This window comes from Athene noctua, chromosome 4 (assembly GCF_965140245.1).
Source record: "Athene noctua chromosome 4, bAthNoc1.hap1.1, whole genome shotgun sequence".
NCBI classification, from domain to species: Eukaryota; Metazoa; Chordata; class Aves; order Strigiformes; family Strigidae; genus Athene; species Athene noctua.
Window position 1 is genome coordinate 82,072,600 of NC_134040.1, and position 27,634 is coordinate 82,100,233.

At 43.0% G+C, this 27,634-nt stretch overlaps 1 protein-coding gene across 1 annotated transcript; it reads right to left on the reverse strand.

The window, feature by feature from the left end:
• PDGFRL (platelet derived growth factor receptor like) lies at positions 1-25,888 on the reverse strand. The gene is made up of 6 exons (XM_074904110.1): positions 25,623-25,888; positions 15,089-15,383; positions 7,080-7,231; positions 5,371-5,664; positions 4,915-5,051; positions 1-795 (listed from the first exon to the last, which is right to left on the reverse strand). Exons 1-6 carry the CDS (start codon positions 25,675-25,677, stop codon positions 607-609), a joined length of 1,122 nt encoding a protein of 373 aa, XP_074760211.1. The 5' UTR covers positions 25,678-25,888; the 3' UTR covers positions 1-606.
• Between the last annotated feature and the right edge of the window lie 1,746 nt (positions 25,889-27,634).

A 27,634-nucleotide genomic window follows, 5' to 3' on the forward strand; every position in this document is an offset into this window, starting at 1 on the left:
GTGAGAATTTTATTTGTTTGTGTCTTTACACATCTATGAAATGAATACACACACACACACATATATAGGGACACACATATATACATTTGCATAACATTCAGAAATTTAATTATTCTTACAAAATAAACATTTGCTATTGGCTAATGCTGTAACAAGTTTTTTGGGGTTTGTTGTTGTTGTTAAACATGTACAGTATTCTAAGCTTTAAAATTGCACAGCACCAGAAGGAATCCACCTGCTTGGTGGATTTTGAGGATATTTGATATCCTCTCTCACATATGCAAAAAGGTCACAAACCATACAGCGGGTTAACCTTATGAAAGGGTTTGAGGAAAAAGACCAAGAGCATCTATTCCTAAATAGAGTAAGCCCTATGCATGTTCAGGCTTAAGCTTTAATGCTTCATAGTTTTATTAACTCACAGCTGACTACTGCTGGACATAGGGGAACACTGTTTTGGGCTGTGAAGCTAGTGAAATATGGAATGCACTGACATACAAAGAGAGACAGTGATAGAGAAAACTTTGTTTAAACATTAATAAAGAAAATAAATGGCTATAATATCAAATAACATACAGTTCATTCTACATCCAGAGGCCTTTCCTATCAATTTAGTTCAACTGTGGTAGCTACTGTGGTTTCTCCTTGTAGGTTCTGAGCTATACAAATGTAGGTTCCAGCATCCCTGGCTTCAAAATCCTCAACAAGAAGAATGCTTTTTGAGATTCTTGTGGTATGTCCAGTTCCTCTGTTTATCAGTCTCCAGAAGTTTTGGATAATCACAGGTCTCTCGGACTGTTTAAAAGGAAAAACAAACAAACAAACAAACAAAACCACCCACCCATATAAGAAAATATGTGATTCAGCAAAGTGTACTTGGTGACACTATCCTATCAAACCCTAAACCAAGAGGTCACACAGTAGGAGCCTATAGCCAAAAAATCAGCCTTAAGTGAGGAAACTGAAAATGTCTGGCAGTTGCAGCAACACCCCTGCATCAAATATTGACATACCAATAAGTTATGCCAAATAAGGGTAATACAATGGCTTTTCCACTCCTGTGTATCTTTAGATTAGTGATGGGCTGCCAAAGCTCTCTGCCTGGAGTACATGAATGAACACAGGCTACTTGCTAACATTGCATTAGGGTACTTGATACCCAAACAGGTGCAGTATTTATATAGTCAAGATAGGTGTGTGAGCTTATTTTCAGACTTTCAGCAGGTCTCAAAAAAAGAAGGGAGCAGTGGCATGAGTTAGTTTACCAAGCTTTGTGCTAAAATAGAACTGAGAATAGTTTTAAATTGTTTGTTGCTATCTAATTCCTTCACCTCTAGTCACACAAACACTGTACCAGACAACATACAAGAGAACAGTAACGATTCACTAATGCTTCTAAATCAAGCCTCACGTTATGGTTTCCAAACTGTGTAACTGCAAACTGCAAAGCCAAAACTACACATAAGGATGCTTAGGAAGATGCTTTTTTTTTTTTTTTTTTTTTTTTCTTTGACAGAGTTCTCTGATGGACTATTTATCAGGTCACACTCCCTGGCACCTCAGAAGTTTGCAACTGCATAAGAGAAACTGGCCCAAAAATTGACTAAGGCAGTCTCCTTCCTTCCAAAATCCATCATGCTAGTCAGCAGCTTTACTCATGTTGGCTTGTGCTGTACCAATAGCCATGATAAAACTGGTAAAAGAGAGAGAGGTTTCTGCTTGGAATGCATCTCTTCTTGCTTCATAAAATAGATGGATTAGCCATTTACTAATATGAATACTACAAGGCTTAAGCTAATGGTAGCCAAAGGATGTTACACACTTAACAAGAGCCAAAGCTACAATCTTGCACTTGCAAAATGACCAGTACAGAGGAAGCTGCCAGCCTTGAAGCCTAGGGATGAGCCACAGTGCAGTCAGGGACTGCCCTAGGAGGTGGCAGGCATTTATAGCTAGCACGTACTTTCTTGCAAAACTGGTAATCTCATCTAGAAATTCCTAACCTTTTAGAAGGAATCGAGCTACTTAGCAGAGTTCTACCTAGCAGAGCACTACCTCCTCTTCCCAGACTGAAAATCAAGTGCTACCTACAATCAAGTATTACTGCACACTGAATTCAAGCCTAAATTAGTTCTTAAATATAGCAAGTGGAATTTCCCTGACCCTACTGAAAGTGAAGGTAAAGGCCCATGTAAGGCAGATGCTCTTTGCATGGTTGGGCTCCTGCTAACCCAGTTTTTCTCAAATTAATTGCCTCTTCTTTGAAGCTAGTCTTGGGGAACTACATTAAGGAGTGGATCAGTATGCATTCACAGCAGGTGAATGAGCAAATGCAATTATCAGGGAGTGACAAGGAAAAAAAAAGTGAAAAGTAAGAGGGAAAGGTTAGTGACTCCAGAGATGAGATGAGGGTGACTCCAATGCAATGAATCCCTGCTTGCTCCTAGGTACAAGTGCTGCTTCTGCTCAGGGATCAAGTGGTAGGTGACAGCCCAGGTTCTGGGTAAGGTGGTGGTGGTGAACAAAAACCGTCACGGATCTCCCTCCACTGAAAGCAGCAGCGATGAATGGAAACATCCAATGAATCTTAGAACTCTGTCAGTCCTTCTTCTTGCACAAAAGAAGGTCTATCTGACCAGCATCACTAACGGTTCTCTCTCTTCTCTCTCCACCCCCACCCTTTTCCCCTTGCAGTATGTGAATACTTCCTTAATAAACATTAAGTCTCCAACAAGCATACAGTGCTTCTACTCTGACATTTACTTAATCATTTTGTTGGGGCAGAAATCCAAACACACCTCTTTCCTTCCCATCCCCAGGCACAGCTGGAGCTGAGACTGTTTACTGCAGTGGATAAGCACATCAGCCCTTCCCAGGGCAGATGCAGGCCACAGTCTCTCTCAGCCCTCCCTGTGGGTGCACTAAGAGGGTACAGTCCTCTGCTGATAGTGCATGGGCTCTGCGCTGCAGATGCAGCATCCACAGCAAACAAGGGAGAAAATACGCATGTGTTTAGCTGTTTATAGTCAGTCAGTGCTAGAGTAGCTGCAGTGCATGTGCTGGTGCTGCATCAGGTGCTGTAAGACCACTGGAAGAAACCTGGGCCAAGAAGAGTCAGCAACAAGGCTTGGGCAGCTGTTCAGCTGTGAAAGATGTAGCCCTAATAAGATACAGAATTTTGGAAGGCCAGGCTGAATCTAGAATTTAATTTCTTCAATTGTTTGTACTCAGCAATAACCACGAGTTACAAAAGAATTAAAATAGGGGTTTGTATAGCCAGTTACTACAGTCCAATAAACAGATTTTAAGAGAAGCTACCAAAAACCAGAAAAACTTATCAAAGTTAACGTGATCAGTGGGAGACAGGCACTTCTCTTCCCCACCCGAGAGAGTGGATTGTTATGAAGACTGTAAGAGATGAAGTCCCCCCTTGAAGGACACACACTGCCATTTCTTGACTCAGCTCAGCTGAGAGCTAAATTCAGACAAAGACATTGGGCACAAAACCCACTATTGCTCAGTAGCTCTCCAAACCTGGAGGCACTTCAGTTTTCCCTAGCATTCGACTTTCTTACTCCACCAACAGCTGCAAGTTTCCCCACTCATTTAGATATCTGCCCCTTTCCTTCCTAACTTCAAATGGACTCCAGAAACAGGAATTCTTCTGCCAAAGTCTTCCAGTGCTTCATTCAGCAGTTACTCCTCAGATCACCTGATCATGCTATCAATACCAAGGCCCCTCACCAAATGTGGTTGAGGCTGCCCTCATTTAACAACCAGGACAGGGCAAGGAGGAGAAGCTGGTAATTGCTCATGAACCCTAAGACTTCAACAGTCTCAGCAGGAAAACTTATGACAAGCAGCAGGAAAAAAAAAAAAAAAAAAAAAAAAAGAGGTAGAGTGGAGCAGGGGAAGTGAAAGAACAAACTAATGTCTAAGGACTACAAACTTGGTTCTAAGTGCCCAGTGCCCTCACCAGCAGTTCAAATCCGTTTTGTGCTGACTTGCTCTCTCACTGTTTTTCTCCCCTGAAAATGCACACACCTTCCACAACAGCGGAGTGCTAGTCTCTATCTTCATGGCTACAGCAAACCTCCGGGGCTTTAGATTTGAATTTTTTTCAAGCCCAGTAAGCACCAAACTCCAATCACTCATTCAAACAATTACCTTTGCCATTAAATTACTTAATTTTATGCCGGCTCAGGGAGACTAGTGCTGCTACAATAACCTCATTAGCAAACTGCATCGGCCTTTGACAACCCAGCACCAGGAGGGCTGGCAAATGGAATACAATGCAAACCCTCAGTTCCTAGAGGACCCCTTTCCTCTGGTGAAGGGATCCATCTTCCAGCAGTCCTCCCTTTGCTCCTAGCCCGCTTTGGATAAACAGCAGCAGAGATGATGCTGGGCAGAAGTAGATCTCTGTGCCTCTGGATGAGAGCAAAAATTCAGCTCAGAGATTCTTTGCTGTGATGATTCATGCACCCGAGCCATGGAGATGGAAGGGATATCAAACGCAGAGGCATCAGTGAGGCTTTGTGGCTTGCCCTAGAATGGCTTCCTGACGCTGGCTGGCTTTGACCCTGTCTGAGGCTTTTCTTTGTAAATGCTGCCAGAGGCCAAGTGTCTCTGGAATAGAAACCTGAGGGAGGAGTGAGCTCTGCTGAGCTTGATTTTTGCTAGATGGGTGTAGAGCTCTCCAGCCTCATTCCTGTGCTACTCCTAAGCTCTCACAGAAAGATGGGCTGAAGTTCAAAAGGGATGTGCTGCCTCCTCCTGCCAGCACACCTGAGCTAGCAAGAGGCAGACACCACAATCTAAAAAATCTTTACTCCAAATCTAGACAGTAACAGGCATTCAAAGCATTGCCTTTATGAAGAACAGACCATTTCAGACAGGGCATGCATCTCTTACCTCTTGCCCTGGGTACTGCCACCTGAAGTTCACATCAACATCTGGCTCCCCAAGGGCTGTGCAGATTACATGAACTCTGTCACTGATTTCTCTGTTGGATGATGCCGCAATTGTAGCTGAAGGGGGACCCTTGGGAACTGACAGAAATACAGTATTTGGAAGCAAAAAATTAGTTTCTAAAGTTAAATACACTGATAAAACATTGAGTCCATTTTCGTCTCAGTTTGCTTAAGACAACATGTAAGTGATGTACATCTGCAGCTTTCCCCTCTGCACTGGGAAATTGCTGGAATTTAAATCTACAAAGTTTTATTACATACAGTTTTGATCAAGATTTTAAAACTCGGTGATCATATTACTTAAGTTACAAATTATTTTCTAAAAAAACATGTCTTCTATACGATGTCAGCAGAAGAATGAAGTGTCAGTGTAAGCACAGAGAAAACTACACCCTACCTTCCACATACAGTAGGTGGTACTTTATGGAAATCTGAGGTGCTCCGTGTGACTCTGCTTTGCAGTAGACAATACCCTTATGATCAGAAGTAGGGTGCTGGTAGACAAAACCTTTCTTCACATCATAAATAATATCAGTTCCATCTGTTTCAATTTCTTCTGCTGGGAATTCCCTGTGTAGAGTTACTTTTGCTGAAGGAGTAGTAACACGGCATGGAATGACTGCAGGTTTATCTGGGTTCAGGTACACAATCTCAAAATAACTGGGAGTAGGGACAAAAAGTTCCTCTTTATCTGTGCAAAAGAGTTGATTTGCTGTAGTTAGAATAATATTTACATCTTGGCTTAACAGAAAGAACAGAAAGTACATATGACAAGAGAAAATAGCTATGAGCGACATTAAAAATTAACCCAAAGCTTTTTACTTTAAAGAAGTACACACAAAAGAAAAAAACCCATCTAATCTGTTAGTATATACTGACGTAGCTTGCATTAAAAATATTGAATCAAAAAGAAAAACAAAGTACTCTTCACTGTAATCAGATTTTTTTTAATCTTAACAAAATCTTTGGAATTCCTTTTTAGTAAGTTTCCAAATACTCATCTGGATCTAATTTTGTTCACTCGCCCACTTTTAAAGGGTAACACACATAAAAATACCCAACACCACTGGTAAGATAAGCACTATTAGAAAGAGATATTCTTTGGACCTACAGCCTTTTTATACATACAATTTTAGGCAAAATGTTTGATGTACTGCCATAAGTAGCTGAAATATTTAGTGCTTTTAGAATGACAGTTAAAGACTATTTCCATATCTGGCATGGTGCTTAGAAATATAAAGCTGAAATTCTTCTTTCTAGCACAAGCATTTACGTAACTTCACTGAAAAGTTTATTCCACCCTTTCTAAAGGAATGTATCCTCAGAACATCAAGCACTTCTGATAAATGGCTTCTGCACACTGTCATGGTCTAATTTAGCTCCAAAACGTAATCACAAACAATCCTATCCTAGCGTTTTGTAGCGAAACATTTTCTGGCCAAGAATGCTTTAGCTCTGATCAGGCAGTGAAGGTTGTTTTACCATTCAGAATGTTTTCCACAAGAAGAACAAATTAACCATTTGATTTCAGCTCTGTTGTACCAAGTAGCAGTAAACTCTGCACGGTTAATATCCATGCAGTGTGAGGGCTACAGTCAGCCTCAAGCTCTGTGGAACAACACATGTATTTAGGAGCGTTTTGCCATAAAACATGCTATCTATATACACTCTTGGGAGAAACTGTGGCCTTACGAAGGTCAGTGAGGTCAAGGTTTTTACGTTAGTGCAGGAGTCCATACAGTCATCTGAATGCCATAACAAAATGAATCTTCTGCACAGATTTATTTGCAGACACATTTTCAAAAATTAAATGTTTTAAAATTAGTTTTGTAGAATATCCTCAGAATCCATGTTAGTATTTTCAAAGGTATTTGCTTTTCACTGTGTTATGCATTATTTTGGGTACACATTTAGCATAATCCATAAGGGAAATGGACTCATAAACCACACTAAGCAAGTAATTTTCTGCTCACCAGCACTGTCTTCCTTAACTTCTATTAAAAAAAGGTGGAAGGAAAATCTTTACAGTGAAATTGCTGATGTAGCTTTATTCCTATCTTACTAGCAAATATATTTCCATTAATAATCCCCCAGTCAATTAATTACCTGTGAAAAAGATGTATGTTGAACCTGTTTTAGTCTCATCCTTCCTGCATTTGTTACCATTGCACAGCTGAAGCCAGCAGCTATATTCACCTGTGTCAGCTGCAGTGGAGTTTGCGAGGATCAGCTGACCATACTTGTCCAGCTGCTTTATACTGGGGAGAAGAAAAACAAAAGGCACAGACAAACACAGGTGTATTTCCTCACACGTTTCTGTTAGCTCACTTCTACTTTTGTTTTTTTATTCCTACTCTGCAACTGACACACCTTTCACTTTCAGAGATGTGTAGCAACTTCCCCTTTTACTCCAGCAAAGGCCTGCTTACATTAGTAGTTTTAGTGATTTAAACTACACACAAGCACTTGGCAAGCTTTTGTCTTGTACAGTTCATTCGTGGATTCCTTTCAGTCCCCATTTTGAAACTGAACTGGGACTGCTGTAGATAGTAATTAAGAGTAGGGCTGACATAGCGCTGAGGGATCTGGTGTAGTTGGGAACTGTCAGTGTTAGGTCAATGGTTGGGCTGGATGATCTTCAAGGTCTTTTCCAACCTAGATGATTCTGTGATTCTGTATGTTCATCTATGTTTTGTCTCTGTTTATGTATATCCCAATATTTTCATGCTCCGCATCAACCCGCATGCACCTCAGTCCTTCTATGATACCATTTACTTCAGCTGCAGTACTACTTCAATAGTAGGTTATAAATACTTCAGGAGTAGTAAATAGCAGCTACTTGAAGAAGAGTTTATTTGCTGATTTATGCTTGCTTTCAGTGTGAGTGCTTTCCCATCTTTAACACACCAGTCCCGGTTTCCACTTGCAAACACCATCATAAAGAGCTTCTATCTCAACTTGGATTTGTTCTAAAAGTAAATCCTTTTTCACTGCCTACTCCTCTGCCCTAAGCGACCTCACTGGCATCCTCTCACTGGATTTTCCTCATCACCCCTTGGCTATTTCAGAGCACAACCCCAAGAACTGCTGGAGGTGTACTGGCAGTGTCATCACATAACTACATAAAATTCAGCCTCTGTGATTATTTCAGAGACTTAATTTGCTTTTTGCTCCTTCTCCAGGATTTCCCACATACATCTCTTAGTGGACCAAAATTTGTAAATCTGTAAATATTTGTAAGTGTGTAGATACTGACAGTGTTTCTAAGGGTCAAAGGTCCTATCTCTGAAATTCAGAAGCCACAATCTCATCTTGCTCTTTTTTATCTTAAAGCTTGCTTTCCTGGCTCTTTCTTGCAGACAGCTGGTGTTACAGTTGGCAGCATTGGCTGTGTTGCCTTTGGATGGATTGCAAAAGCAATGATCCAACAGTACCAGTCCTTGGGGAACCCTGTCAGGACAGCCGTGTGTGGCAGTACTGATGCACCCACCCCACAGCCGCTCTGACTCTTCAAAACATTGTTTTCAACCACCTGCCTTTACATGGTAGCACAGCCAGGACACAAAGGCTTCCTGCTTTACTTTGCAAGACATCAAGTTACAGGGCCATTTCTGTTGTACCCAAGTCAGGAGAGTTTTTTCCAGTTTTAGACATTTGATAGCAAACTCCTTTTCAGTGTTTCAAATGGAGTCTGGACAAATATGCAGTGTGCATCAAGTCTGAACGGCTCCCATGCTCTTATTCAACTGTGGGTTCTCTGAGTATTTATTATCCTTGTATTTCTTCTTCTTAATGTGGCAGTCATTCTGTAAGGCAGATGCCTGACCGAATAATTTATTTCTGGGATTAGCATGCTTTGAAGAACTTCTTATCCTCTAAAACACCTTGTCACTGTGTAACATTGGTACCACAGACATGCCCGACTGCACCACATGCTCTAAATGCTCTGTTTTGCTCACGTCTCCATCGCAGGCAGCCCCCCACTAACTGCTCAGAGGGGCCACTGCTTTCAGCTACACGCACTGCCCCACACTCCTGACTCCCTAGATGTTCCTGTAGCAGTTTGCACTACTACCAGTAATCATGAGCAACGGTTCACGTAACCCAACATTCAGCCTCCAGCCAAGGCCAGTAGCTTAGGAATTAAAACCACACCAAATACACAACCCAGACAGGGCTAACTGAGAATTACCTTCACCACTAAAGCCCTCAGACACCACCAGTACTCATCCACCACCGGGCAGTTTTGAGGCCTAAGGAAACAGGCAAATCGTGTTTCCTGCCTGCTATATGTGCTTGTCCCACACAACTTTATCTGATTCCACTTTTTGGAATTATGTAATTATGGAGTAGCAGTTTTTTCATTTTTAATATATACACTAGCTTACATTATAAATTATCTTCAGTTTTTGTATGACCTTTGAGAGATTCCTATTTGTGCAAGAGATCTTGTTGTGTATCATACCCAACAGGAAGAGAAATCCAAAACATGTCCTAGTCTCTATTATTATTATTACTTAGTTTCACAGTTCACATTTCATAGGCTACATGACTACATCAGCATAAAATGTTTTGCAAGTATCCAGTACTAAATGTCAGCATTACAGAGAAACCATTATGCCAGAAAATTTCTGCCTCCAACTGTTAATGGAGACACTGAACTATAGCTCAAAATCCCAACAGAGCGAAAAATAAGGTCAGACTTAATTAATTATTGTACAGTGTGTTCTACTTAACTGAGAACAAGCTATCCAATAATCAATGGAAATAGTCTAGCGAGGTGGTCACCCACAAACATGCACTAACAGAACCTGGCAACCACCAGTGGAAGTACTGAAACTTGTGACATAAACATATTAAGCAGACAAAACAGGCCATATAAAGTAAATTATAAATGGTAAATCCTGCAACTGACCAGTATTTCCAGGATACCTTTTATTTCGTTAGTATTCTGGGTGCTGGGAAATCTGACTCAAAATCCAAAAATTTGCTGTGCTCTACATATCACAAAGTAAAAATGTTGTATATACAAACATTTCAAGACTGTTTAAGGAAACTAGAAAACTACTCCAAAATCTTATTCCACACATTCATCTTATGAAGCTTTAGTTATTTGAAGTTCAAAAGATCTTTGACAGATAAGCCATGTCAAGTTTAGAAGCTAAAAATAAAAAGATATAAAAAGACAAAAAGATAGTGGCCATAGCATCACTCAAAGAGCATCTAGCAAACTCCTCTCAAGCAGCTGCATTCATATTGACAAAACAGAGCTTATGTCAAATACAAGCTCACTAGGAGAGGAACATAACATCTTAGTGTTTAAGACAAGAAAAAAATCCCTAGCTTTCAGACTTCACAGCACATGGAACAAAATGAAATTCAGTCATACACACATGAGCACAACCAATGAACCACGAAGCCAACCAGAGCCTGCATTCACTGAAAGCAGTCTAATTTTGCCCTCTACAACATAAGTCTCCTCAATACCTGTGAGAGTGCTCCTGGCCACACACCCCCCACACACATAAATGTGTATGTGATGTATGTCCAGCTCTTTGCCCCAGCTTCTTCCACTGGAGCAGTTCCATTTCACACGAGTTTATTTATCAGATGAAGTTCTGTGATAAATACAGCTGGTCTTTGGCAAGTGAGAGACCCATACTCCAAGTCAGGCAGAGCAGAGACTATGCAAAGTTAGACTGCCTTCATCTAGAGCAGCTTTCTGCTATAAAGCATAACAAAGAGAAAATGTGCTTGCGCTTATTTTCCTTTCATCCCTTTCAGTTTTTATCCTTCTCATACACTGCAGATCCAGTTTCTGGGTGAGCCTACAGTCATTAATTTGTTATGCACAGTCTTACAAAACAGCATTCCAGCCCTGCTGCTCTGGAGGTGCATGAGCTACCTTTGACCATTAACACCACCATGACTTTTAGGCAGTTCAGTCAGTAAATAAAATTTTCAGACAAAAAGTTATCTGCAGGGTGTATTTACACTGCACAAGGCAAGAGAACAGTACAGATAATAAGCTAGTCTTGAAGCAAGCTGGCGTGTGTCCTTAAATTGGGAGCCAAGTTTGCTTGATTCTAGCCTTCTCCCCAGAGTTGCATTGCATGCTACAGTCTCTAAAGCTAAGTAAATCATTTCAGTGTGTACTGCTATTTACTCCAGTTAGTATAGTGGAAAGAGAATTTCTCCTCTGGCTCAACAAGAAACAGCCCCAGAGCTACCTTTCTTTCACTCAGCATCTTTCCCTGCCCCCATATGATATTTTTAGGTCTGTAGCTGTTAATGTTTGCTATTAAAAACTGAGACTCTCTAGTATAGCCAGCAAAAATATTTAATTTACCAGGTCATAAAGTATACCTACAAAGACAAACTCAGAGAACGCATAGCCACTAATGCTACTGAAATGAGATTATAATTAGAAATCTCTTCCTTAGAAAAATTGTCTTGTCCTCCAGGCTGCTGTATTCTCCTTACCATATGGGCAAATTAAAAACATGATAAGCATGGCATGGAGACAAAACATCTGGCTTTTATCCCTCCTTTTTGCAACCACCCATAGGAAATACATTATGTGGATGCTAAATTTAACTAGTTGCAAACCAAAACACCCTTTTCTCCCAGAACTACAGATGGGAAACAGAACAGAGTGGGCATCTTCAGTGTCAGCCCGGGAGTTCTGCTGTTAACAAAGCCTCCAACCAGCTGAGCTACAAATGCCCTTGCACTACCCTGAACCTTAAGGTCTCTTCTGCCTCCCATAATGGCAATTATGTTAGATGCCAGGGTCCTTAAAGCCTCCTCTTGTAGCAGGTAGAGTTACAGGATGTTAGCACTTCCCAGGAGATGTAAAACACCTTGCTTATTGTTAAAATTCCCATTAGACCAGCTGAGTTTGTACATCCCTCCCATTATTTAAAGAAAAAACAGGAACTGAGCATCTGTTGCTGTAGGAACGTACAAATGAACAAAAGAAAGGTAGTTATTAGTCCCCGGCAATTGCATGGACCTCATCATCGTTGCCCCATCCCACTTACCCACTGGTAACCCACTCCTTCACTTCCCATTACCTCCTCACACCCCAACCACCTCCCCCCGATGCTGCTGACAACTCTGGTTTGCACCAGCGTCCCAACTCCAGAATGGAAATCCAAGGTAAAAAAGCCCAGCCCAGTTAATTAGCTGGGGTTTCACTCCACGCCTCAGTAAGTGGTAATTACGGGATTACCTTATACTTGGTCTTTAAGCACTCGAAAAATGTTAGAAGATACTGGAAATACATCTATCTAGATGATTAGACAATTTTTGCTGTAGGTTATTTGCTAATAATTATTCTGATTTTTCCCCGTTTGCCCAATATTCAGCAATTTGTTTTAAAATAATGAGTGCGATACATTCATAAAATTTTAAAATTTGTCTACTGTGGTTGGTGCTTGGTGCATGGTCTTTTGTCTGCCACAAGGAAGATCTAAGCTCCTCCTGAGAGATGATTAGCATTTTCTGCTGTCAGTTCACTTACAAACACTACCAACTGAGCTAACTAAATAACATGCTATCTTTATGCTATTTCCAGTTAAATTCAATCAAAGTTTTCTAAAACTATGGAATACGGATTTCATATTTCACATTCTATAAAGCAGACTTGGTTTCATATGCATCTATTAGCAATAAAGAAAAAATCTTGAGATAATTACCAAAATGCTAAAAATGTGATGAAAGTATAACTGTACAACATTTTGTGGTCAATGTTTCTATAAATTACTCCTATTCTGTGACTCTGAAGCGCGCTACTAATCTATGTTTTCAATTTCTCGAGTTAATTATAGGGACTTCTGCTTACATTTAAAATTGTCTAATTTAAATTTACATTTAAATTTACATTTAAAACAGTCTAACTCAGCCTGTTTCAATAACTTATTTCAAAATAACTTTTCTAAAGCAAAGATCATCGTATTTCAACACAGACCCTTAAATATAAGCCTGACGTACTTCTAGAAGAAAATAACTACTTAGGCAAGTTATAGCCACCCAGTCAAAATGTTATATAGCATTTATTTTGTGTGACATTATTAACTTTTGTTATATAGTTAAAATATTACAAATACTGTGAACTTGAGTGAGAACAGAAAGGTAAATTTTTGAGGCAACAGAACCCCAAACTACTTCAAACTACAAAATGCCAAACTACACAATTGGGAAATACCTATCTTTTTTCTCCCCAAACTACCTTAAATTCTTGTATACTTGTATTTTGTCCCGTGTGCATCACTACAAAATTACTTAATTTCGCAAAAGAGGAACAGCTAGTCAAAGAAATCATGAAGGAGCATTCAGATTCCTCTCCAAAAACTGTAAATACTTGCCTTGCCTTCTTCAATGCCAGATGCTAATACTCAGAAAACATGACCTGGAGGTCTCCAGGACCAAATCATGCCAGCAACCTATTTGCAAATGCACAAAACATTAACATACACTTGGAAACAACAACCACCACACACACACATGCTCCTTGTTGATATTTTGCACATTCAGGTTTGGCTTGCTGGAATGCCAGGTCTGTACTGCAGCTCATAAACGCCACCTACTGGAATAAATCCAGATAAAACATTCTTTCTTGCAAAAGAAAAAAGCAATAGTTGTTTAAATCGACCACAAGATCTTTTGAGAGATGTTGCTGTGATAAATCCTCAGCAGAAACAGACTTGCTGCTGTAACTTACTATGACAGAAGCCTTGCACTAGCTACAAAGGTTTATTCAGCCAGTGTAGTTCTTGAATTCCTTAGACATCAGGGGACAAGCAAATAAACACTCAGAGAAGAACTGGCTCACAAATTTCCGAAGGATATGCTAGAAATCACAGTCTGTAACTGCCAATTTTCAACGCTCCTCTTTGAAAAGAGAAGTGGAAAGAATAATATATCTGAAAAATTCATTACGTGGGAGTGATTTTAAGGTAGCATCATATCTGTAAATAAGTGAAATGGTTCATGAAGATTCAGATAACCTCAGTTATTTACAGAGGGCATACACACTTGTAGCTAATTTAGGAACAAAAGGACGATAGGAGTTGACACCTTTGCTCATACCTCTGTGCCTCTCTCACCTAATAATCAAGACAAGCTCTCTTTCCTCGGACATTGTTCAACGCTCCACAGTCTCCTCACTCCCTGTCTCATAGATACATAAACCTCCATAAAACAGTCAGTGAAAACAAACACTACTCATGGCAAAAAGATGCCTGTGGAAGACATCCTTAAGCTCCTTATATGTGCCTCCTCTTTCAAACACAGACCTAAATTACTACATTTAATCTACATTTGGCTACGTATCCTCAAAAACTGGGAAGGCAAACAAATACAATTTTGGAGATGTTTAGAGCAACAGGACACTCACCTGAAGGGTGGGAGAGAAAGGGAGAAAGTCCTCAGTCCCTCTTCCTGTTCTACCAACTATTTATGCAGTTTCCATTAAACTGTCACTACATAAAAGAAAAAGCCTTCCTAAACCTAAGGTGACTATCCTCAGCATTAAACTCTGCCACACCACAAACACTGCAATTCCCTTTTGCACACAGAGGTTAACATTGACTGAAAAAGACTAATTTGCTCTTTAGCATGGTGGTTGGTGTATTTTTTTGCTAGTTCAGTGATGGGGTTCAAGTCTCTTCAGGAAATTAATCTTAGTGTCTCAGGTAGCAGCTACATTAGCAAGCAGTACAGCCCACCAGGAGGTGGTCTCTCTAGAGTTGGTAGTGAGTACCTGACATCCAGACTCACACATTTTGAGTTTTACTTTGGACTAGCTCTAATGTGGTTCCCTGTTAGTGGCTGGAGCACACTGGTGTCCACATCTTCTATTTTAGATTCATCTTAAGGAAATCCAGTTCACATGCTACAAGACTATTCCACAGTGCAAATCACAGGGCAGGAACTGATGCTGACTGAAAGATGTTCATCCTTCTTTGTTGACATTAGAAACTACTAGGTGGAACAGCTTGATTGTAAAAATGTAAACAAACAAACAAAAAAACCCAATGGTGTTGAAAGTGGTAGAAAAAAACAAGTTCTGGATTTTTTTTTCCCCACCAAAAAAATGAAAAATAGCTTACCTGAGTCTGGAGTCTTTAAAGGTGTCTAAGTATGAGGGATAGTTCCAAGTAACATTATTCCCCTTACATCGAAGTTCTAGACTTTGTCCCGCAGAGAGGCTTAAAGTGGCAGCTAGTTTCTGGAAACGACCTTTATCCATCACCTGTGTCAGTATGGACTGGGACTTCAAAGAGGAGTCAGCAGATTCTCTCTCCTTCATTTTGGGGGTCTTGGGTTTTACTTTTTTGTTAACAGGCTTAATTTTGTTTTCCCCAGGTTCTTTTGGACGCTTAACCTTCGAAGGCTGTCCAATAACTAGTAAAATAAAAGGCGGCAATGTTACTGATTAGAAAAAGGTTATATAGTCCCTTTACAAAAAAAATCCCCTGCCTTATTATCACAGAGAATAACTAAAGTTTTGTTCTTCCTGTAAGGCATTCATAAAAATGAATAAGGATTAATTTCCACAAGTTTTTCAAGTCTCTGGCATAACCCATTTTCCTGGCAAAAAAGGAAGAGAGCTTTCAACAACATGTGGAAAACCTATACTTACAGTTCACATAAACAGACAAGTATGTAAGGTATGAGTACTTCACAAATGGGAAGGGAAAGAAATACAGCATTTCTATCTCCAGTTACTTTTGTCATTTCTACCTCATGTCATTGCCATTTAATACACAATGCTACACAAGTTCTCCATCCTGGTAGGGATGTCACACACGCATCAATTCTGCTTAACCTTTTCACACATCTTGTTACCACAAGGGACCCAAGAAGAAAAACTGGCCAAGTGTGGAACTTCATAAAGATTTATAAAATAGTGATGCAGTTTTCTTCTTTTACAGTAAGTACTGTGAAAATGCAAATGGCACTTAAGTCCCTTAAAGGTAGTATTTAATTCATCACTTCTCTATAACAGCCATTCATTTTGACAGTCCAGATGAAAACAGAACTTTATTTAGAGGCAAACAGCAAGGTTTCATTAGTTGCTAGAGACAACAGGGATACCCAGATGCCTTTAAAAACAAAGCAAATGGAAGGGGAAAAGAAAAGTGAGGTGTCTCAAATCTAAAAAAAAAAAAAAAAATTTAAAAAAAAATATATATATATATATATTCTTGCTTTAACTGACAACAGGAAGCACAGATCTTTTGTGAGATGAGCCTAAAACTGCTGTCCTCAGACATCAAAAACTCCACTACTGTGCCTGATAACTAATTCGCATTGAACACAGCTTTTCCACATGAAAATGCTTGGGTATCAACAAGTTCCCTCTGGAATTAAAAACAGCCTTGCTGTATACTGAGTTAACATGAAATAAAACTGGTACTGGCTGCAGTATGAAGAGCAGAACTTTCAGCCTCCTGCCACTGATGGCTCCCATGACGCTCCTCATACCCCAGCTGGACACCTTGCACTGCTTCAGCCTTCCACTTCTCGAAGTCCAGCCTGATGTACACCACAACTCTTTCAAATGGCACAGAGCCTTGTGAGCACAAATTTAAAACCCAGAAAATTCCACTGGAACACAAGAAAACATTTTTTTACTGTGATGCTGGTCAAGCACTGGCACAGATTGCCCAGAGAGGTTGTGGAGTATCCACCCATGGAGATATTCAACACCCAACTGGACACAGTGCTAGGCAGCCTGCTCTAGGCCACCCTGTTTGAGCATGGGATTGGACTGGCTAATCCCAAGAGGTCTTTCACCCTCAGCCAGTCTGTGACTGTGTGATCTCAGCATGCAGAGTAAGGCTGCCTGTGTTGGAGCATTTGCTTTCTGGTCTCACACCAACTGGAAAATAAACTGGAAAACAGCAATGCTGTCGTCATCTTAGTTTGCCAAATGCACTTTGAACTCTTTTGGACTCTTACGTAATAAGAATAATTCTTCTGAGAGGCACACATCGAGTTACTAAGGTATACCCCTCCCCTGCCAAACAAACATTTTTCTCCAGTTCTACATGACGAGCATTGGTGAAGTTGATTGTATGTAAAGATGCCTCACCAACTTACAATGAGACAGAAACTGAAGTGATCAAATAGAAATGCCTTCCAAAGATCATGACATAAAGAGTAACATTTTATTCTGGAAGGGAGAGCGAAACAAATGCTTTTTCTAATTTTTCTTCACACCTGTGATGCCACTGGCCACGCAAAACTGGCAAACTTGAGAGGATTATGATAACAAAGGAGAATTTCAGAGAAGTGGTTGCTGCCTCCTATGGAAGACCATGAAGTAGGGTTTTTCTAGTTATTCAGAGCACATTACCCTAGTGAGTGACACAGTGCGTGTATTACAGAGACAAACAGTTCATGTAGGAGCACTTTTTCCCTGCATCACCTTAGAAAGGCTACAGTGGGTTAGGCCAAATGTCTACCTAGCCAACACCTTCACACTGACACCACCTGTCAGCTGTCAACCAGGGAATAGGACAACCATCTCTGCTCCTTTGATACTATTCTCCTAGCTTCCAAGAACCTTTAGCTCAAGGGATCTGTGAACCACAGTTGCCATTGGTTTTGTCCTTGGTGGATTCTTCCTTCATTAATTTGTCTGGTCAAGTTTCAAAACTACACAAATTATACATAAATATTAGATGCCTCCTAGTTTTTGTATTAAGTGAATAATCCATTGTTTCTCCAACAACATTCTCTGCAGCACTGGTACTTTTACAGAACTTAAGTGTCCTTCAAACATAGCCTTTCCGGACTGACAAGTCTTGCTCTATTTAATTGCTCCTTGTAAAGAACATGCATCTTACAACAGTTCAGTTACATCACATTTGGGTAATGAAAGAGGACAAAAGCAGACTGTACACCAGGTTCAAGACATGGTCAAATCACAGTTGTACATATTAGTGGTGTCTTCTTTCCTGTCTAAATAGCTCATTACTTTTCAAGAAAGCAATATTAAGAGTTGATTTTCTCTAGAATAATCAAATGTAACTCCCAAGATCACTTTCCTAAGTGGGAGTTATTAGCCAGAAATCCCTAAGCAGAAGCCCATCAATGTGTATATGAATGTGTTAATTTGCATCTACCAACCTAAAATTTCAAGTCCTATTTTCACTGCTCAGCGTTTCAAAATGGAGAAATTCTTCTGCAACTCTTTATTGACAGTCTTGTTTTCTTTTAGCAGATCTATAAATGTACTGAAAAGCATGTACCTTACAAGATCCCTGTGAAATTCAACTGGGTAAGAACAATTCTATGCCCATTTCGCAAAAACTGAGGATTAACAATTTGTTTTCTATTAGTTATTATTCCACAAGAGATCTTCCCTTGTCTCACAGCACTGCGGTTCCCATGAAGTCTTTAACAGGCTTATCAAAGGCCTTTGGGAATCTAACCAACTCATCTATTCCCACACCCTTATAAAGTCCTTCAGAGAACGTAGCAGATCCGCAAAACAAAACACACTTCTGAAGTGGGGGGAAAAAAAAAAAAGTAGCCATACAAACCCATACTGATTCTTCTGTAATTCATTCCTATCTAATGGCAAGTTCAATTTACAGAATAGAGATCTGGCTTTGTGCCTATACCTCCCTCAAAAATCTTAAAATGTCGGCATATTTCCATTTCCCTGGGAAGGAGTGGTTATGTGATAGGTTACACACCTGAGCTAAGACTTCAGCAATTTCAGATTCAAATTTCTTTTAAGTCTCAGGTGTATATCATCGAATCATGGCACTTAAACACCACAGAGAAGGACTTGGGGGTGTTAGTGGATGGAAAACTGACTATGAGCCAGCCGTGTGCACTCGCAGCCCAGAAAGCCAACTGTATCCTGGGCTGCATCAAGAGAAGTGTGGCCAGCAGGTCCAGGAAGATGATTCTCCCCCTCTACTCTGCTATCCTGACACCCCACCTGCAGCACTGTGTCCAGCTCTGGGGCCCCAAACATCAAAAGGGCATGGACCTGCTGGAGCAGGTCCAGAGGAGGCCACAAAGATGATCAGGGAGCTGGAGCACCTCCCTTGTGAGGACAGGCTGAGAGAGTTGGGGTTGTTCAGCCTGGAGAAGAGAAGGCTCTGGGGAAACCCTATAGAGGCCTTTCAGGGCTTAAAGGGGGCTGCAGGAGAGATGGGGAGGGACTCTTTATCAGGGGGTGTACTGATAGGACAAGGGGTAACAGTTTTAAACTGAAAGAGGGTAGATTTAGATTAGTTATAAGGAAGAAATTCTTTACTGTGAGGGTGGTGAGACACTGGAACAGGTTGCCCAGACAGGTTGTGGGTGCCCCCTCCCCAGGCTGGGCAGGGCTTTGAGCAACCTGATCTAGTGGAAGGTGTCCCTTGCCCTGGCAGGGGATTTTGAACTAGATGGTCTTTAAGGTCCCTTCTAACCCAAACCATTCTGTGATTCCATGTGCTGGGGCAGGACAGGGAGAGACAGGCAAAAAATTTCTACGGCTGGTAAGAATCGGGGTAAGAACACCTACAGAAAGTGAAAACTGAAAATTAAAATCTCAATTATTTGTGTGACCCATGTTCACTCTGGAGGTGCTTTGGGAGGTTTTGATGGAAAACAGTGACATGATAAACAGAAACTCTGAGTGCAGTATCCTACTGAGCACAGTAATAGATTTTTCTGTATAATGGACTCCACATCTTTTGATGCAGCCCAGGATGCAGTTGGCTTTCTGGGCTACAAACACATGTTGAGCTTCTCATCAACCAACACCCTCCAAGCCCTTCTCCGCAGGGCTCTCAATCCATTCTTTGCCCAGCCTGTATTTGTGCTTGGGATTGCCTTGACCTATGTACAGGACCTTGCACTTGGCCTTGTTGAGAGGTGGGCACGTGCAAACCTCATGAAGTTCAAGTCTGTCCGGTCCCCTTCCCTTCAGCGTGTCGGCCGCACCACACAGCTTGGTGTCGTTGGCAAACTTGCTGAGGGTGCACTCAATCCCACTGTCCGTGTCGCCAACAAAGATGTTAAACAGCCTGGACCCAACACCGCCCCCTGAGGAACACCACTCCTCACTGCTCTCCCTTGGACATCGAACCATTGACCGCAACTCTTTGAGCGTGACCGTCCAGCCAATTCCTTATCCACTGAGTGGTCCATCCATCAAATCCATGTCTCTCCAATTTAGAGACAAGGAAGTTGTGCAGGACAGTGTCAAATGCTTTGCACAAGTCCAGGTAGGTGATGAGTTGCTCTTCCCTTATCCACCAACACTGCAGAAGGCCACCATTGTAGAAGGCCACCAGATTTGTCAGGCACGATTTGCCCTTAGTGACACAATGCTAGCTGTCACAAATCACCTCTTTATCTTCCATGTGCCTCAGCACAGTTTCCAGGAGGATCTGCTCCATGATCTCACTAGGCACAGAGGTGAGACTTAACAGGCCTGTAGCTCCCCAGGTCTTTCTTTTTTCTCCTTTTTAAAAATGGGGATTATGTTTCCCCTCTTCCAGTCAGCAGGAACTTCACTGGACTGCCATGACTTCTCAAATATAGTGGACATTGGCTTAATCACTTCATCTGCCAGTCTCCTCAGGACCCGCAGATGCATCTCATCGAGTCCCATGGACTTGTTTCTTAGATGGTCTCCAACCTGATCTTCTCCTGCAGTGGCTGGTTCTTCATTCTCCCAGTCCCTGCCTTTGCCTTCTGCAACCTGGGCAGTGTAGCTGGAGCACTTGCCAGTGAAGACCGAGGCAAAAAAGTCGTTGAGTACCTCAGAGCCTTCTCCATGTCCCAGACAAGCAGGTCTCCCATTTCCTTCTGGAGAGGGCCCACATTTTCCATATTCTTCCTTTTATCACCAACATACCTATAGAAGCTTTTCTTGTTGCTCTGATGTCCCTGGCCAGATTTAATTCTATCGGGGCTTTGGCCTTCCTAACCCGATTCCTGGCTACTCAAGACAGCTTCTCTGTATGCCTCCCAGATTACCTGTCTTTGCTTCCACCCTCTGTTGGCTTCCTTTCTGCATTTGTGTTTGTCCAGGAGCTCCTTGTTCAGCCATGCAGGCCTCCTGGTATTTTTGCCTGGCCTCCTCTTTGTTGGGATGCATTGCTCCTGAGCTTGGAGGAGGTGATCCTTGAATATTAACCAGCTTTCTTGGGCCCCTCTTCCCTCCAGGGCTTTATCCCCTGCTGCTCTGCCAAGCAGATCCCTGAGGAGGCCAAAGTCTGCTCTCCTGAAGTCCAGGGTAGTGAGCTTGCTGTGCACCCTTCTCACTCGCTGCACGAAGGATCCTGAACTCCACCATTTCATGGTCACTGCAGCCAAGGCTGCCCTTGAGCTTCACACTCCCCACCAGCTCCTCCTTGTTGGTGAGAACGAGGTCCATCATAGCAGCTCTCCTCATTGTCTCCCCTATCAGTTGGAGAAGGACATTATCATCCACACATTCCAGGAACCTCCAGGATTGCTTGTGCCCTGCTGTGTTGTCCTTCCAACAGGTATTGGGGTGCTTGAAGTCTCCCACGAGGACTAGGGAGTGCGTTCATTGTGAACATGAAGCTGCTCCCATCTGTCTACAGAGGGCCTCATCCACTCCTGGTTGGATGTCCTGAAGCAGACCCTCAACTATAATGCCTCCTGTGCCTGCATTTCCTTAAATCCTGACCCATAATCTCTTGGTTGGCTCCTCATCCATGCCATCGCCAGGCAGAGCTCCATGCACTCCAGCTGGTCACTGACATAGATGTCAAACCCTTCCCCCTCATCCCCCCTACCTGTCCTTCCTAAAGGGCGGTATCCTTCCATTCTAACACTCCAGCCATAGGAGCCATCCCACCACGTCTCTGATGCCAATAAGATCATAGCCCTCAGGCATGCACACATCTCTAGCTCTTCTTGTTTATTCATCAGCAGCAGAAGAAAAGGATTTATGGCTGGTTTTATCCCTTTTTGCAAGCTGTTTCTCAAATTCTTTTCGTCTGCCTTATTCTGATTTTTATATTTAACCCATATGTGAGTTAATGAGCCTCCTCATCTTATGCAATTCCCCCTTCTGAAATTAAATGCATCAATCGTTTCTTTGGCTTTTATTATTCCTGCAAGAATATTAAAACTACAGTCTGGCTCTTCTAAAGCAACATCTGAATCCAATTAGCTGAGTACTGCTTCAAATCAAGTGAAGAAGTGCTGCTTTTCTCAGGGGTTCACTGAGTAGCGGCTCTAAGTCATCATTTGTAGCATCTAAACAATTGCACTTGCTGTCACACCCTGACATGTGTGATCCAACCTATGAGAGGATAAGTAATTCTTCCTTTTGCTTTTTTATCCAGTCCTTGCCACCCCTCTGATTTTCTTTAACAGAGCAGTCATACCCTCCATCTCGTTGGGTGGCCAGTAACCAGGTTGTTTTCCTCCACGGGGCTGGTATTTCAGTCCAGATGTATTTTACTGACAAAACCCACCAGGAATCAGATTTAACAGCAAAGCTTTCTTTAACAGATACTACCACTTCTCTTTTGGGTTGAGGTACTCCTTTTTTCCCGTGTAATTTGTGCCCTAGTATTATAAGGTCCCACTGACAGTTGTGATGAGCCTTCTGGATAAGCATTTGTATTTCAAACCAGCCACTCCAGTTCCCTGTTGCACTTTCCAGATTTGTCTGTGGAAGCACACACCTTTTGGTCCAGCCGCCCTTTTCACCCTATTGAAACAGGACAATTTGTTCAAACTACTCTCTGCCATTTCCACTATGTTCTGACAACCTCAACCCTGACATTTGTTCAAAGGCACACAGATCTTACCGCCTCACCCCAAGGAAATGTGTGATCCCAAACTGTGTTCTCTTCCACACCTGACACTCTGCCTTTAAGAAACTCCCCTATGAAAGCTTTTGAATTTTAAGTGCCAGAAGCCTGGTTTTGATTTTCTCTAGATTAAGTCTTTCCTCCCTGCACAAGCTCCATCTGTTCCATGTAGTCCTCAGTGAGTCTGAACACTTTCTTCCTATACCACACTCCCAGCTATACAGTAAGACTCCTGTGTGTTTGACCTTCTATTTCCCTGCAGGTGACAGCAGGGGCATTTCAGGAAACATGATCATAGGAGCTTTTATGCTCCTACATGGAAAACCTAGTTCTGCCTCTCTGCTGCACCTCCCCGGGAGTTGAGTTTCCAAGCAAGCCGTCACCACACTCCTCCCTAACACTTCCTCTAAGTCTGTCCAGGTATCTACTGACGCCACCACTTCAGCACCTCATAATTCTGCCTTCTCTCATTGCTGAATCAAGTACCTGTATGCCCAATAACTAAATTAACTGGTACAGTAGCCTATCACCTAAGACAAAGAGGACACACAATCAAATCCCTTCAGGAACACAGAACCCACCAGAGATTCCTCTATTTCCTCACCCAAGGAAGGGAACAAACTCAACTAGCCCATTTATGCACACACATGAATATGCCATGTTTGGGATACTTTACCATCTCACTAGATTTATGCACAGAGCCCTCACTGTTTTAATCCAGCAATAGCACTTCTTATTAAAAAAAATAAAATAAGACTTAGTAGAAAAATATTGAGAAAACTCTTTCCTATCTCTGATCAGCTCCTAGTGTCACTTCTAACATGCACTGTACTAATTTTCTCTGCAACAGTACATTCAGGGTCCCTACTAACTCATCCTGTCAAAGTAGGAGACTATGCACTGATGTGTCACAGAAATACATGACAGAGCACTTTTGCTCCTTAGGTCACAGCATTTGTCTCACGTTACACACACAATCCCCAAATGAGTGTTAGTCCCATAATGCTAAAAAGCATCCATCCAGTTTGACCGGAGACATCACCAGATATCTGCATGCACGTTCTGCTGGTTTCATAGCTGCACAGGTTATAACTCAAGGAGACCCCTGATCTTCAAGTGTCCACCTAGTAGCGGTGCAAGGCCTCCCACAAGGACAGTGGAATTGTGTTCACTGTCTGCCAGATGTACCCATTCCATGAGGCAGGCCCCAGCATCAGAGACCTTTCAACTCTCATTAATACCGATTAATTCTTCCTTAAAAAAAAAAATAATCAAGCGTAAGGTTACCATAAAGAATAGTTTTTAACCACCAGGACTAAGATGAGAGAGCAGAGTCATTGTGATCACAACTAATGTACAAAACAGGTTGGACACATCTCTATTTGTGGTACTTTAAATGAAAATTTAATCATCTGAACACTCACACGGACAGGGTGGTACCTCAATGCTCATACAGACAATCTGGAGGGATGTATTTCACTGTTCATAAACTAATATAAGCTAAATTAGGAAGCCTATTTTGAAATCACAGCCTACATTAGGACTTACACCTCTAGCTTTAGATAAGGAACTGTCATTAAATATGCCAGCTTACTTTCTCCCATAGCTAAACTTCTGGATGAAATAGCGTGAAGCACCAAGTCACACCTCAGTATAAACCAGACAAACTGAGAAAAACATAGACCTGGGAAATCTTTTGCCCAAGTTACAAGTCATTTCTCATTCTGTTTTTATTGTTTATTTCTCAAATAGAAAACACTTTTCTTGACGTGGTAACATACACCCACAGACCAAATCTTTCAGCAGAAATGCTCTCCAGCACCACAGCGGTCCAGAGTGCAATTCCTTTGCATGCAGTCATAAGAAAAATTGGACTGGAAAGGAGTTCTAGAAGTCCCTCCTCACCCCCCTTCAGTTGCTCAGAGCCTTGTCCTGTTGAGCTCTGACTATCCCAAAGGCTGGAAACTCTCCGGTCTCCCCTGACAACTTCATTCACTGCTTAACAGCTCTCAGGATGAAGAATTTTTTATGTTCTTTCAATAATTTTTTCCTTACGGCCTCCTCTTGGGCCACTTGCGGTAGCTGCCTCTGCCTTTCACCACACCCCTCAGAACCTGCCTCTGATTTCTCTACAAACCCTTCTACGAGCCACATAGGCTTTGTTCCCCAAGCCCTCCGCGGTGAAAAGGGATTGTTTTTGTTGTTTCTTCTGAAGAAGTTTTAGTAAGTTTATTCACATTTTGCCAGAGGGAAACAGCCTCTCTTTAGCCTAGCTATATAAATAGTCTAAAATACATAAATAGTCTAAAAACCAGTCTATATAAATCAAGGATTGGTTACAAATGTCCCTTCCCAGTCAAAAACTTGCCTCTTCCCCCACCAAGGCTTCATCACAACCTGAAAAAAGTTACGAGTAAACCTAGTTTACCTAGTCCACCCGCGGCATGACGATTTCAGAGCGGACTTAAACGTCGACCCTCAGGAGAAACGGCGCAGGGGGAAGCAGCTGGGGTTGCCGCAAACGCCTCTTCCCCAAAACCCCAGCACGGACTGAAACCGTATTTTGGGTTCCCGGCGGCTTGCTGGCCGCAGCCCAAGGGCGCAGCCCGCCTTCCCAGCGGGACGGGGGCCCCGCCGCCGCGCCGGGACGGCTCCCGGCCCTTCCCCGGGGCTCTCGTGGCGGGGGGCGAGGCGCTGCCGCGGGCTTCACGGGGCGGCCGCGCTGAGGGCGACGGAGGCAGCCCAGCAGGAAGGGGAACCCGCGGCGGATCGCAAGGCGGGGGGAAGCCGGCGGGGCGGCAGCGCCGAGGGCGGGGGTATCGCGGCTCACCGTGTGGCAGCGTTCCCTGCAGCAGCAGCAGGCTGACGAGCACCCAGAGCCGCATGGCGGGAGCGGCCGCGGCGCCGAGCTGAGGCGGGGAGGGCGCGGCGGCGATGGCGGCGGGCGGGGGGGAACGGCCCCGTGGCACCTCGGCGGGCCGCGGCGCGGGGAGGAGCCCGCCCGGCGCCGGGGCTCCCTGCCCGGGGCGCCCCGCCGGCGGAAGGCGCGGCGCAGCCGGGCCAGCCCAGGGTACCCCCGCCTTCTCCGCCGAGGGAGGGAGCACCCACGGAGCCCCGCCGGCGGGCCCGGCCGTGCGCGTCCTCCGCGGGTCTGGGCACCTGCTGCGGCGCTGCGCCGCCTACGCGGGGAAGCCTCCGGCTCCTGTGTCCCGCCTGAACTCCTCCCTCCGCGGCTCTCTGCCCCGCAGCTCCTCGCCGGGCCGGGCGGCTGAGGGGGGCGGCCGGGTCCCCTCCGGCCATCAGTGCCGCGGGCAGCGCAGGCCCCGCGCACTCCCGCAGGACGCGGTGGCATGGGCAGGAACGCGGCTGCCTCCCAAGTAATCTCAACCTGAGGGGCACCTGTGGAAGTTTCTTGCTTGAGTGAGCTGGTCGGTGAGCGCTGCCCTTTGCCAGGCGTGGCTTTGCGCGGGTGCAAGCTGATGGTTGCCTTTGGACCTGTAGCCGGGTCTGCAGAGGGGAGCAGGGACAGAGCGAGAGCTGTACAGGTGATAGATCACAGGTGACCCTACGGATGGGCATCAGGCACAGATCACTGCCTAAGGCAGCAAAAGCACATTTTAAAGTCAAACTACTGCATTCATTCCAGCCTGGCACAGCAAAGAGATTCCCAAAAGCCCGCTCAGGAAAAGCTACCTCACAGTGGAAATATAGAGGAGGTATCTATGTGTTGCTATTTGGGTCTCTGGAGTCCATGACCCAGCTTTGAAGTATGATCGGTGCCTGTGTGAAGCCCATTGAGAAGGTGCAGGTATCTCTTCATTGCTAAGAGATGAACACGGTAAATTTGACATTTGCTGCATGTATGTTTCTGCCCTGAACTGTCAAAAGATGTTTCTTGAAATCTGAGAGTTTCCTTTGGAGGGAAAGGGAGGGAAAATATGAGTGGAGGGGTCACAGAGGTAGATGGAGGGCAAGGTGAAGACTGGACTGGAAGGAGGAAAAATAATGGCTGTCAGAAGTCACAGGCAGACTTTGTAGTAGGCAAGATCACAGTCCAGTGTGAATCAGGATAAAGTAAATGGAGAATGACACCCCTTGGCACAGCTCCGGGGCCACAGTAGACGTGAGAGTAGAGCATTTACAGATCTTAAAGGAAGTCTAATCTTTGTCTGCATCCATTCAAATATATCAGAAGGGATGTACATAATGCTTCCTTGCCCTCGTAAGTGCATACACATGCAGAGTTCAGAGACCTGCTTGCCTAAGTCTGCTCTGAGACGTCACCCTGGGGTCTCTGGTTAGTGATGAAGCAGCCAGCAGGGGCCAGGTATGGAGTAAGATGATGAAATTTCCTGATCTCTTTTTCATTCCATAGCCCTATTACAGTTCTGCTTAGACCTTCTTAGGGGTTTTATGCAGTGACCTGAGAATACATTAGCATATCCTAAACATCATTCCAAAATTCATCCATTACCTGTAACAAATTAAGAAAAACAGTATTTTTGTTGCTACAGCGTATTTTAAAAGTCCCCCTTTAAACAGTTAGAATACCACCAAGTATTATATTCTGAAAAGGTTATCGGTCTTTGTGTTAAAGGAAATGAATCTTGGACATAACTTAGAAAAGATGTGTAATATAAACTCCAGATTTGCACTGGAAATATTCACAGCTCCTGCTTTTGATGAAGAGTGGGTTTTATTCTGTCATCTGCAAAATTGCTAGTTGCAAGTCTTACGTGCCTCCCTAGGTCAAATTTCTCCTTTCCTTTCATACACAGGCTAGGTCAATGATCTAATGGTGACTGAGCTCCAAATATTAGTATTTTTTTGGAAAATACAGTA